The 12,392-nt window shown below is 32.0% G+C and overlaps 1 protein-coding gene across 4 annotated transcripts; it reads right to left on the bottom strand.

Moving 5' to 3' along the window:
* Positions 1-479: 479 nt before the first annotated feature.
* Positions 480-12,307, bottom strand: LOC106172005 (E3 ubiquitin-protein ligase HACE1). Of its 4 annotated transcripts, none has more exons than XM_013552579.3 (27): positions 12,198-12,307; positions 11,784-11,850; positions 11,286-11,340; positions 10,964-11,053; positions 10,553-10,657; positions 9,932-10,007; positions 9,591-9,668; positions 9,294-9,347; positions 8,767-8,849; positions 8,175-8,271; positions 7,686-7,787; positions 7,367-7,473; positions 6,989-7,148; positions 6,140-6,600; positions 5,770-5,838; positions 5,388-5,475; positions 5,140-5,254; positions 4,669-4,766; positions 4,268-4,355; positions 3,825-3,974; positions 3,516-3,577; positions 3,151-3,285; positions 2,823-2,954; positions 2,457-2,552; positions 2,061-2,131; positions 1,522-1,635; positions 480-1,118 (listed from the first exon to the last, which is right to left on the bottom strand). In XM_013552579.3, exons 2-27 carry the CDS (start codon positions 11,845-11,847, stop codon positions 1,016-1,018), a joined length of 2,853 nt encoding a protein of 950 aa, XP_013408033.2. In that variant the 5' UTR covers positions 11,848-11,850; positions 12,198-12,307; the 3' UTR covers positions 480-1,015. The 4 variants fall into 4 exon arrangements, with proteins under 4 accessions (XP_013408033.2, XP_013408034.2, XP_013408035.2 ...); XM_013552580.3 differs by having other exon boundaries at positions 12,194-12,272; XM_013552581.3 differs by lacking the exon at positions 12,198-12,307 and adding an exon at positions 12,026-12,194.
* Positions 12,308-12,392: the final 85 nt, after the last annotated feature.

Here is a 12,392-nt window from a genome sequence, read left to right as displayed (position 1 = left end):
TAAACTTGGGAATTTTGTAAGGGGTATTATATTCTTTGGATAGTTTCAATTAATATTATCACATAACATGCAAACATAGGTCCTTTTTTTGCCTCAATATAGTGTATTTTCCCCATTTTTACTAATATTTGAAATAAAGTCAAGTAGTTTGGGTAGATTTTTATTATAATTTCCATACAATAAATTTGTTTTAAACTTCAGCTATTTTGTTTTTTATTTCAAATTTTGTTTTCATATATCATCAGTAGTTTGCAAACTATTCAGCACAAATTCACTCACTTTGTAATTTATGACGATTTTGAGTGTTTGTGGTCAATGAGATTATGTATTATCATTTTAAATGGACTTTGCTTATTAGTAAAAAAATTGTTTTTTGTAGATATATTTTAAAGTAAGCATTGAAGGTTCATAGAAATGTTCACAGATACACATATGAAAAGTGTTATTGTATTTTTTTTAAACATTATTAATCTTATAAAATACAAACAAGCCTTCTTTTACTGAATAAACATTTATTCATATATTAACCAATTTTCTTGGAGAATTTTTAAATCTGTTGCATAAAAACAACTGTTTATTTTCAAAGCATTTTTCTTTACTCTTTTTAAAAAGATAAAGCAGTTATAAAATTTCTACATCTAAACAAAAAAGAAAAAGAAATGACATTTGGTTTTTGCCAAGAGTTATAGTCACACAATACTTCATGAGCAAGAGCTTTAATTTCATGATTTCCTACCATCTTCCCCAAAAAAGCATATTCTACCAATTATCAATATATATTCTGTACTTGATGAAAAATTCTTTGTTAAATTAATACAAAGCTGTCAATAAACTTTTGTGGATAACCACCGATTCTTAGCCCCTTTAGAAGAATATGCTTCATCAAACCATAATAGGGATTGTCAAACAGCAAGACATGCATAGGGCTGATTTCACAAATGCTGCCTTCAAGATCGAAATTTTTCAGTCTGCCTAGAACCAAGATTATAGTTCTTCAGTGAAAATATGCCCAACTTCATGCCATCCCGTAGCCCTGGCTTCCACACTCAAATGCCACCCTTAGTCTGTTCCCCAACTCCTCTCTGGTTGGGTACTCTGGCAATTTCAAGAAATTGATGCTGCAAATATAAATGGTATAAAAGTACAATTTTTTCACTTCTTATCAAAGCAAAAATGTACAATAGACTGGAAGTAAGGTAATAAACGTTTTATTAAGCACAAGCTAAAATTTTTCATACAGTTAGCTAACTGCCGACTCGGTAGGAGGCCCTCTTCAGACTGTGAGCAGATGTTGTTACTCACTGACTTCTTTTTATCTAGCAATTGAAGTCCATTAAAAACCAATTGCAATAAATGTTTGGAATATTTTTTGTTGTTTTGGCTTTTGTAGACTGTAAGAGCAGTTGAAAACTAAAATGCATATTTATTCAACAATTATGAAACATGAATTAATAAAAGTTATATTATATTGATAAAAAAATGGTCCAGGGGGTTGTACCTTCCTTACATAATAATACTCACCAAGTGCTTGCTGTAGGCAGAAGCTGTGGGGTGTAGTTTGTAACAGAAATGGTAAACTTCTGGGGTCCTCCTCCTCCCAAGAGGTTAGCAAATCCTCCATGGGGAACACGAGAACTTGTTGGAAAAAAGTGGTAATAACTTAAAATATTATGAATCAAACTTATAATATTCATAATGACCAATTTTGTAAGAGGCATTTAATGTTCATTAATTCTAATTCATACCAACTCATTTACTAAAGCAACTTTTCCATTTCGTAACATTTTTTTTCATTGAGGTGACATTATCATTTGCTGATATTAATGCATATACAATAGTCATAGCTTTTACATTAGCATGACCTTTATATTCAACGGCTGAAAAATTTCTATTGCCAGATAGCAAGAAATGGGCTGATAATGGGTTTTCAGCAAAAGACTTGTGCAAATATGGTGACAATTGCTGGTGAGCCAATGGATCACAGGGTGCTAGCCTAAGGTAAGGCAAGTGACTTTAAGCTACCAGTGTTCTTTCAATATCAATTTATATTATTCACATACCTGCCAGTCACAAACTGCAGTAATAAAGCATTTTCATGCTGAGTAAATGTGGCTACTTCTTCCCAAAACCACTGGAATAATGAAAATTAAATTGCAATATACCTTAGTACAAATTAGTAAAGGAAATCTGATCTGAAATCTCAAAATATAAATTTATCTCATCCCTTAAATTACATATCCTCTTGATTGCATGTGTTTTCTTATACTGCACTACATGCATTCGTCATATAAAAATCTCTTAGCACCACATAATGAATCTGTGGATGTGAATGGACGTTTTATTCAAATCCTATGTGTACTAACAAACATTTTGTAATATGAAATTTTTTTCCAAGCAATGTAGAGACTTCTTTTTTGGAGCATCATAAGTAATTTTTGCAGCAGTTTTTGCTGTACCTTTACAACATTTGACTCTTCATCACATCCATTGTACACCGTGTTTGCTTTCCAGTCATCCACATCTATTTCTGGAAGACCAGACAACATAAGTTCCTGAAAAAAAAACAATGAGGCTTTTATAATTAAGACTACATTTATTCCCTCACATCACATTAGTATTATACTACAGTATACTTATTAAAATTAACTGACATATACTGCTTCCTCATTTCTTTCTTTTTTTTATATAAAACCATCTGGTCTGTCTAACAAATAAAATTAAATAAAAATAAAATTAAAATGTTTTAAACAACTTTATAAAAACTAGTACATCAATCAGAAAATGTATTATTCTGATAATAATAAATTGTACAGAAGTCTTACCAGTTCATACTCATCAAACATTTGCACCAATGACTGTGGAATAAATTCATGAAATCCTCTGAGAAAACTGTCAATCTGTGGCTGAATGGCCCTGGTCATCTTCAATTCAGTGACCAGCTGGACATACTCTTTCTGTAAATCGTATATAAAAAATATTTAAAATATGTCACAGATAAAATTATTAGCAAGTGCTCTTTATATCTCTAATATCTAATGTATTAAAAGTTCAAATAAATACCATCAGATAACTGGGGTTTATTTTATTTTATTTTTGTTCAGAAAAACTTATCTATTAAAAAAACTGTTCCAACGTTTGCTAATATTTCACCTTGTTGGCATCTGTCACAGGAATGGCTCTTCCCCCAGGTTTGAGATCTACTTCCTGTACATCTCCAAACACATCTGTTTCCACACTGAAGGTCAGACCCAGACCTAGTTCATCTATGCTATGGTCCAGTATCCACTATAAATAAGGGCACAGACTTGGTCAATTTACAGATTTCACAATATCCGTTCATAAAATGAAATGACCGTAAATTTAATGTCAAGGCTGTATTTATAAAAACAAAGTTTCTTAATAACCCAGATGTATCATCTTTATGGTGTATATATATATATAACTGATAAGATGGAACAAAGTCATTTACACATGTTATGGAGTAATGTCCATTATGTTTTACATTGTTCACTTACCTGCAGATTTTTAGCATATTCTGGATCAATAGAATTCACATCTTTGTAGTTGACAGGTATGCCTGAAAAAGAAAAATACTTAAATGCCATTTTTTCAAATATCAAATTATATCATTTCAAAAGTGTAAGTATGATTTGGTTTCCCTGTTATAACCCCAACATTTCTTTGAAAAATACAGTAAGGAAAATCATCAAAAGAAAGTTGGATTAACACAAATCTTCTTAACAAAATTTGAAGAGAACAGGGGGATTCAGAATGGCACTTTTTAAATAGCAGTTCAAATGGTTTCATAACTGAATACTTCTTACCTAATATATGTTTGTAGAAAGACCGTGTAAAGTAGACACTCAGTAAATGTCTGTGATACAGAGCTAGTCCCATTGATTTGCCAGCAAATTGGAAATAGTTCAGATGGTCTGGATTGACCGAGGAATTGCTGTTAGGCTGGAATGTGCTTCCTATATTCACAAAGAAAACATTCAATTAATTATCTGCACTAGATGTACTATTGTCACCATCTGAATGAAGTTGAATCTATTTGTTTCACAGGGCTGAAATTATAAGTGCTAGATTTTTTTTACCAAAAACACTGGTATAAGTCCAGGACCTGCCATTCGGGGGGGATAAAAAGAAAAGCTGCAGCTATTTCATGAACTAATTTCCATACCATCAATATAAACAATTTTTAATATTAAAAAAATACACACTTAATTACATACATGTATATTTCACTGTTAGTCTTTTAACTTACCATCACTTGACTGTGTAAACAAGGCATAATCTGGGTTAAGAATTTCTCTAGATAGAACATCAAACCACTCCTTGACAACACCTTGACCCTAAAAAATTAATTTTCCTTTTTGTACCATAAAAATATCAATGCACCTTCTACAATGCTTAAAATTTCATATCGTTGGCAACAGAAAGAACAATAAAATGAATAAAACATAAAACCACCAAATATATAATTTTAAAACACTCAAATTCTGTAAACTTCTTTGAAAGTACGGTTTTTTTCAATAACATATGAAAAGTCCTAATACTGAAAATCAGTTAATTTATGTAGAAAAGAGCCATAAAAGTATCCACAAAATATAGCAGAGATGTAACTTTGAACCTAATGTAATTAAGAAGCAGATATCTTAATCTTACCATTCCTTCTTCTCCACTAAACTTCACAGCAATTGTGCTCTTAAGTTTTTCTGGATCTTTTCTCAATATCTCTTCACAACTTGACATAAACAGGTTATCTGCAAAACAAATGTCTTTTATTAATTTTACTCCTCTCATTGACATTATTTTTGTTATTTAAACACGGAAGCATTTTTTTCTATTAAGAACTGATGAAAATGATAATGAAAATAATAATGTGACCTTTAAATATAAGAGCAATAAAGAGTTTATTGATTGAATAGAAAATTGTCACTGTCAGCAAGGCCTTTTGACAAAGGACCAAGTTGTCATACCTCATGATCATTGGTAGATAAACATGTTTCACATTAGTCCCTTTTGAAACTATTTACTTTTATCATTTCACAAAAGACAATGAAACACCTATTTCTCTGCATGAATTTGTCATATAGCTGGGGCATTGCCCAGTGATATCCACAAAACACCATATACCTCTTCTAACTTGCAGGACATCCATTTCACTTAGAGCTGCATGAATCATACTGTCATCCCCTCCTCTTCTTTTGTGCAAATTAGAATAGAACCATTCCCTTCTTGCTTCAAATGGCTAAAATCATTCAAATAATGTATAAACACTCCATATTTTGCAACATTCTCATCATGTATTTCACAACTCAAAATTTAGCTTGGCAAAAAAAATCCACTTTTTAATCACAAGTTTTTCATTCATCCATTTTTACCTGAGATTTAATGATGTGCATAAACCTGGACATCAGTTCCGGACATTCCAACAAAAAGTGGAAATGGTCAAAAATAACTGTTGGATTCCTGAGATCAAAGAAAAACACACAGATCATAAAAATATATGTACATAAATTGGAAAAGATATTATATTGATCTTGTCTTGTGATTTTATTTTAATAACCTCTGAGAAGCAACGCAGTCGACTATTCCCCTTATGTGAACTGAACAATAATTTAATATCTATGTTACAAGTGTAAAAAACGAATGTGGGCCATGGTCAGCATTTGCAAACCCCAAGCTGGTATAAATTATTGAAAAATAATCTTGACAGAGGATATACTAATATAAGAAATGACTCAGAATTGGATTTCTCAATACCTTGCTACTAAGAACTTCAGCACTTGATCATGTCGACAAACAAACTCAATAAACCGTGGGGATGTCATGCTGAAAAGTACCAAATTAAAAGTGATTTATTTAAACAATTATAGCTATATTAATTTTACAGATCTTAAAAACCTAAAAACAAAGTCTTTAGGAACACAAGTTTTCTACCAAATCTGAAGGAAAGAGTATTGGATAATACATATTTATCAGTTACATATACAATTCTAATTATTAATAAAAAAAAAAGCACTTAAATGTCATCTCTTATTTTGTTTTGATTAACACTTTCCATTTTAAAAAATTTCTGACTAGAGCAAAAGAGATTTTTTTTCTCGGTGTATCCACATTTCTTTTAACTTACTATTGTTGTGCTTGGCATTCACAGCAAGTATAATAAACTTGAATTACAGCACAAATCCTTGGTGCAATTGCAGTGATCACATCTTGCTCGTGTTCTTGTAAATCCACTTGAAACTTCTCCAGCTCCATGGATAACCTCTTCGTCACTTCACTAGCTAGCCTTCTTTGTTCTTGGGAAACATCATCTCCTGAATAAACCTTTGTGTCCAATTTTGAAACATTAAATTCAGATTGTATGGGTGGTTCTCCAGCATTTCCAAAAGATTTATCATCATCTTCACCATGATCAGTGGAACTCTGACTTAATCTAGAGCCAACACTATGATAACTACTGCGATCACTTCCTTCTGACAGGTCAGATAACCTTTTGCCACTGTCTTCTTTCCTCTCCATGCCTTTCTTTATCTCGGTGTGTAAGATGACTAGCCATTCCTCTAAACTGGACCATAACAACTCAAGTGGCTGGAAATGTGGAAAATTTAAGGTCAAATGATAATAATAAATCATACATGGAATCTTGGACCAATCACATGTATGACAAGTCCAAGATGGAATATTCACTCGTTATGCAAGTATTGACAAGAAAAAAAATGATAATAACTTAACTATAGACAAACAGCTAAATCAACATTCCATAAAGGCAAAACACTGAAAAAAGGAAATAAAAATAAAGACCATGTTTGCGCATCTGTCAAAAAGTAACAACCTCATCTTTCAAGTGATACTAATTTAACAACACAAGAATTATAACTACATCTTTTCCATAAGAATATCAGATATTAAACATAGACAACATTCCCCTTATTTCAGAAATGGGGTCACAAATGCAAAACTACAAATTAACATTCACCTTAAAGACAAATTCATATTTTTTGCTGAAAGACGTTCTGCTTCGTGTTGCTGCCATTGAGCTGCCATTCTCAGGTGGACACATAGCCTTGTATAGATTGCACAGTATAGTAACACAGCGTATCAGGCTTTTGACTTGTACATTCACACTGCTAGACACACTGAAAATAGGAAGAAATACTATAAAATACTGTGAAAAATAGGAAATACTATAACTGGTAAATTTGTTTTTTACTTTTACAAATCCACTCTAAATTCATGCAGCTGATTGGTCTTTTTAACAGCACACCTACAAAAGTGATTTAGATTAAAATTACAGTTTCAAAATATATGTCAGGATTTAAATCTGAATACAAAGAACATACATGTAACTACCCACCTTAAAAGTTTATGTCCCACATGTGTGGCCATGTCTCCCAAGCCTGCAAGTATCTGTAGACTTCTGGCTTCATTGTGTTTACAAAGGAATTCTAGAACCTTGTATAACTGCATGACAAAAATAAGGACTTCAATTCAAACGTTCAAAATGAGTTCTGTATTTCACTTAAATTTGTTATTGGCAGAATAATTCTATAAAAAAGTATTGAAATAATATCTGAAGAGTTGCACAACATTATTGTAATACTGGACATTTATAAATCATAATATACATTTTTCAACCCTATCAGTTAATTTAACTCATCAACACAAATGCCTACATTGTCTTCCCTGTATGTCTCCCTCTGTACCATCTGCAGGAGATTTTCCAGTAACTTTGGCATAAACTGTAGGAGCATTTCACAACTTTCACTGTAACCTTCCTAAACAAATGATTACAGAAATGATTTATAAAACATGAAAATTTAAAAAAAAGTGATGTAATATAAGACCCAGGGAGTGAGAAACCTCAAAATAACAGTGATTCCCACACTGGTTTGATTGGGTTATCTAATTAGAGATGAAAGTGGACCTTTGGAAACTTCTGAAAATGTAAGCACCAAAAGACCACAGCTCTATATAGAGGATAAATACAGCACCCAATTATACAGATTTCTGAATAAATTTAGAAGACTTTGCACTGAGATGAGATGAAATCTTAAAGCAATGTACAGACATGGTGGCTACAGCTAATCAATTCCCCCTTTTACCATTTCTCAACATCAAAGAGTACAAACGGTGTACTTTGCTGATAGAACCATAAAACCTACTTGCACAGCTTTGTCTAAAGCAGATTCTCCTTTGTGATCTAGCAGAAACTTTGCTCCCCTTGCTAGCAGTATCTGAGCAGTGTCTCTCTGTCCATGACTAAAAGCAGATTTAAATTGTGACATATATTGAATCATTTTCTTTATTTTACAAATTATTACTGACATGCTGATGCAAATGGATACCACTGAATGAAATTTTTATGTCAGGAAATCTATTTTTTAATCTCTATCTCTGGTAAATGACTCCCCCACAGCTCACTGGGATGCTACAAGCATCAATTTTACTACTTACTATAAACTTATCATATTTCACGAATGAAATGAGATCCTTCCATCTCTATGATATTACTCCCACACAGCTCACTGGGATGCTACAAGCATCAATTCTACTACTTACGATGAACTTATCATATTTCACGAATGAAGTACAGACTGTATGAAAGAGCACAGACAGACTCTTGTCTAGATATTTGATAATCTACTCAATCACTGCTTTATTTGTGAACTGGTCTTCAATGAAGCCTTTTCCTCTTCATATTCCAGTGCTGCACAGTAATAACTACATGTATTGTCTGATAATATTTGGACTTACTTGCAAGCAAAATGTAAAGGTGTTGCACCAAAATGATTAGTTTTATTGATCTCTGCCCCATTATCCAGTAAACATATCACAGTCTGCAAATAAAATGAAATTTTAAAATAAAGTAGTAAAACTGACACCCTCACATTAAAACTGAAAAAAAAAAATTCTGGCACTTGAACTGTGGGTTAAAGTATCAAATCACAGATGAATCAATTCACCTTATGATGAAGGATAAATACGTTGTAATTCCTAAATATCTGAATGTTTTCTATGTTTATTTAAAAGAAAATCATTAAATTGTGGTAATGCAATACAGCTGAGCATGCTAAACACCAGTGACGCTAATGTCCTGTTGCTAATTCCCATTTTTCATGCTAATGCCTGAAGTGATCAACATGCACAGAAAAATCCTTCAAATGGCTGGACATTATCATTAACCAGAGAGAAATGCAAAATATTAAATTTAAAACTTATAATTTCCAAAACTGACTGATATATAGTGTTTATGATAATGGCATTTTGGAATATCTACTCACTGATTTGTGTCCATTTTGAGAGCTAACATGCAATGCTGTTTGACCTTGTGAATCCTGAAATCAAATGCATATGTCAAAAGCATTTATACTGTCCTATTCCCAACATTTCAACAAACTTTTAGAATATCATCCACAGCCAAAAGGTAAATAACATGCTAGGAACCTTAAATATTTTACCAATTCAAACAACAAAGATGCTAAGAAAAAATTTTTAACAAGAAAATTCAAGAAATGAACTATCCTTTTAAATATTACAAGAACTTTTAAACAAAAATTGTGACAGTAAATTTATCTCACCTCCACATCTACATCTTTCACATATAACAATACATCATTTAATATCTCTGTTCTGCCATTTACAGCAAGCCAATGGATCTAGAACAAAAAGGATTAAGGGATCAAACTTTAAGTAGAACAAAAATTGGCTGACAAAGGAGATACTGTCCTGATTGATCCAGTTATTTCTCTATATCACATTCATAATCATTAATTTCAATGCCAGTTTTGTACTAATATTACTTTGTTGTAGATACTTCATAATCAGTTTGCAAATGTCTCTATGTTGATTAAGTCTTCATCCAAATAATCATTTTACTGAGAGAATTGACAATAATCTAATTAATAGTTTGTAACCTTACCATTGTTAAACCTTCATTGTTTCTCATGTTCACATCTGCTTTGCACTCCAAAAGCTTTGTAAGGCACTTTTTTCTTCTGAAAAAAAATTGAGGAAAAATTAAATATGCCCAAATATTCTATCACCATTATTCCCAATTATCTTGGTGCTGCTCTCTTGTTATTAAAAAAAGTTCATCAGCATATGGTTCTATTAATATTTATACTAAATTTGAATAACTAAAATCATTTTTTTAAATCCAAGTGAGCTAGTGTGGGCCCATTTATATTTAGTACGCTTTAAAAATGAGTAGCTAATTCTTATATTCAGTATAAATTTAATTTCAAATACTACTATAAAATATGCATAAAGAAGATCACAATTCTCTCTTACAAAGAAAGGAAAAGTATCCCTGATTTCCATTCAATTCCAATAGCTATAGAGGTAGCAATGCCACACAGTCTGAGTAACCATACAGGTTTTAATATGCTGTCAGAACAAGAATGGCATATATAAGATTTAAGTTATATCTATACTATTTCTTCTTGTGGGTAATAATGCATAATCATTGCCCAAAAGTTGTACTTAGTAACAATAAAGTATTCTCTAAATTCTATGACAGGATGACAGATTATTTCCCTACCCATTCCTTGCAGACAGATGCAGTGCTGTACATCCTGACACATCCTGGTGGTTAACCTCAGCTCCTTTCTTCAAGAGTAGTGCCAGACATTCATACGATCCACAACTAATAATAGGATAACATATTTTACATTTCCATAAACATCACAGTAAAGCCATGCATAAAAAATCATAAATATATATTACAATCTTGAGAGTTTGTATAGATTATGATGCTACCACAGAAATCAGATTACATATATGAGCTCTGTATTTTCATCAAAGGATTTTTAGCCATAGAACAAAAACTAACTAGCAAACTACTGTTTAAGTTACAGTCCACTGCAACACTATCATAACATGTCACCAACTATATAATTATATGCTTTAACATGTAGTTGTACTACCTCCTAATAGGCATTCAATAACTTACTTAGCAGCTATGTGTAACAAATTTCTCTGTACTCTCCCAAACTTGTAATTGATATCAAATGAAGAATTTGCTAGAAGTTCAGCAACTGATCTAAAATAAATCAATGTATTTTTGTTTCAAAGGTATATTTTGCACATAAAACATTTTAAGAAGAAACAGATTTAATGTGAATACATACAAAAAATGCATTGATTCAAAAAGAAGGACTGAACTGAAATAACACGTGTATGACATGAGGTATTTTCAAAAACAAGAAATAAAAGATATAAAATCAAAAATTATTTTTTATCAAAGCATATGTGCATCTTCAAATTATTTTTACCTGTGCTGATTAGCAATGATCATAGGCAAAAGAACATAAACAGCTGAGGCTGCATCTGCAAAAGATATCCATATATTTAATATGTAAAATAATAATATAATATGAAATGTTTAGGACTGTATGATCTGTATATATACTAGCAAGCATGTGTTATTTCAATGTGAATAATTACATATATGGTCTACATTGTGTAGTTTTCTTTTCTTTCATTTTTTATTGTACTGGTATAGTATCCTGTTCAAGAGTTTTTATTTTACATATAAAAACTTAAATCACAGTAAAGCCTAAGAGCAGTCAGACAGGCACAGCTTTCTATATTTCACAGTCTTTTAGCTACTGTATATCTGGACACAATTAAAAATAATAAACATACAAGAAAAAGCACCATTACTAGTTGGCATGTGAGTTGGCAATTATTAGCAATCAAAACACGATCCTACATTGGAACTTAGATACAGATAGCAATAATAAAATGAGTCTGAATTTTCAATCCCATACCTTCTGGTAAATCCACAGTCCTCGCTTTTTGTAAGGACCTTGCAAGATGCTGTAGAAATTCCATGCCCTTGGTTAGAGGAAACAAACTCATAAATCAGAAATATTCCTTGTTCATGTTATAATTGTCTCGTATGTCTGTAAAACGTATGAGGATCTACACATTCACAAAATAAATCAACATTTCACCCGACCAAGAAAAAGCTAAAAATAGTATTTTTAAACCTAGGCTATAAATAGCAAACCTCCTGATGAGTAATGCCTCCCCCTCAGTCACCAAAACAAATTTCCATTTCCGGCTTTTTACTAGAATCCACCACTATTTTTAAGCATCCTCTTTAGCGAGCTTATCCCTTTGTTTCATTAACGTAAGATCAACATTTTTACTCAGCTTCGAATGCACGGATCAGTACCTACTCGAGGTAAAACTTTTCAGACAGATAACTGATTACTGTAAACAAATTGAGCTTTCTCTGGGGGCTGCCATCTTTCTTCTCGCGAGATCCGGCGAGGCGAGTTGAGAAAGCGGGACATTTCAACAAGAAGGAAAGCATCTTATGTATTATGTATCTCTTCCAAGCTGACTGTCCTTGTGCATTTCTCTTTCTGCTC

Source organism: Lingula anatina, chromosome 1 (assembly GCF_051362555.1).
Source record: "Lingula anatina isolate TDL-2025a chromosome 1, LinAna3.0, whole genome shotgun sequence".
In the NCBI taxonomy this organism is placed as follows: domain Eukaryota; kingdom Metazoa; phylum Brachiopoda; class Lingulata; order Lingulida; family Lingulidae; genus Lingula; species Lingula anatina.
This window is presented reverse-complemented; position numbering and strand designations above follow the sequence as displayed.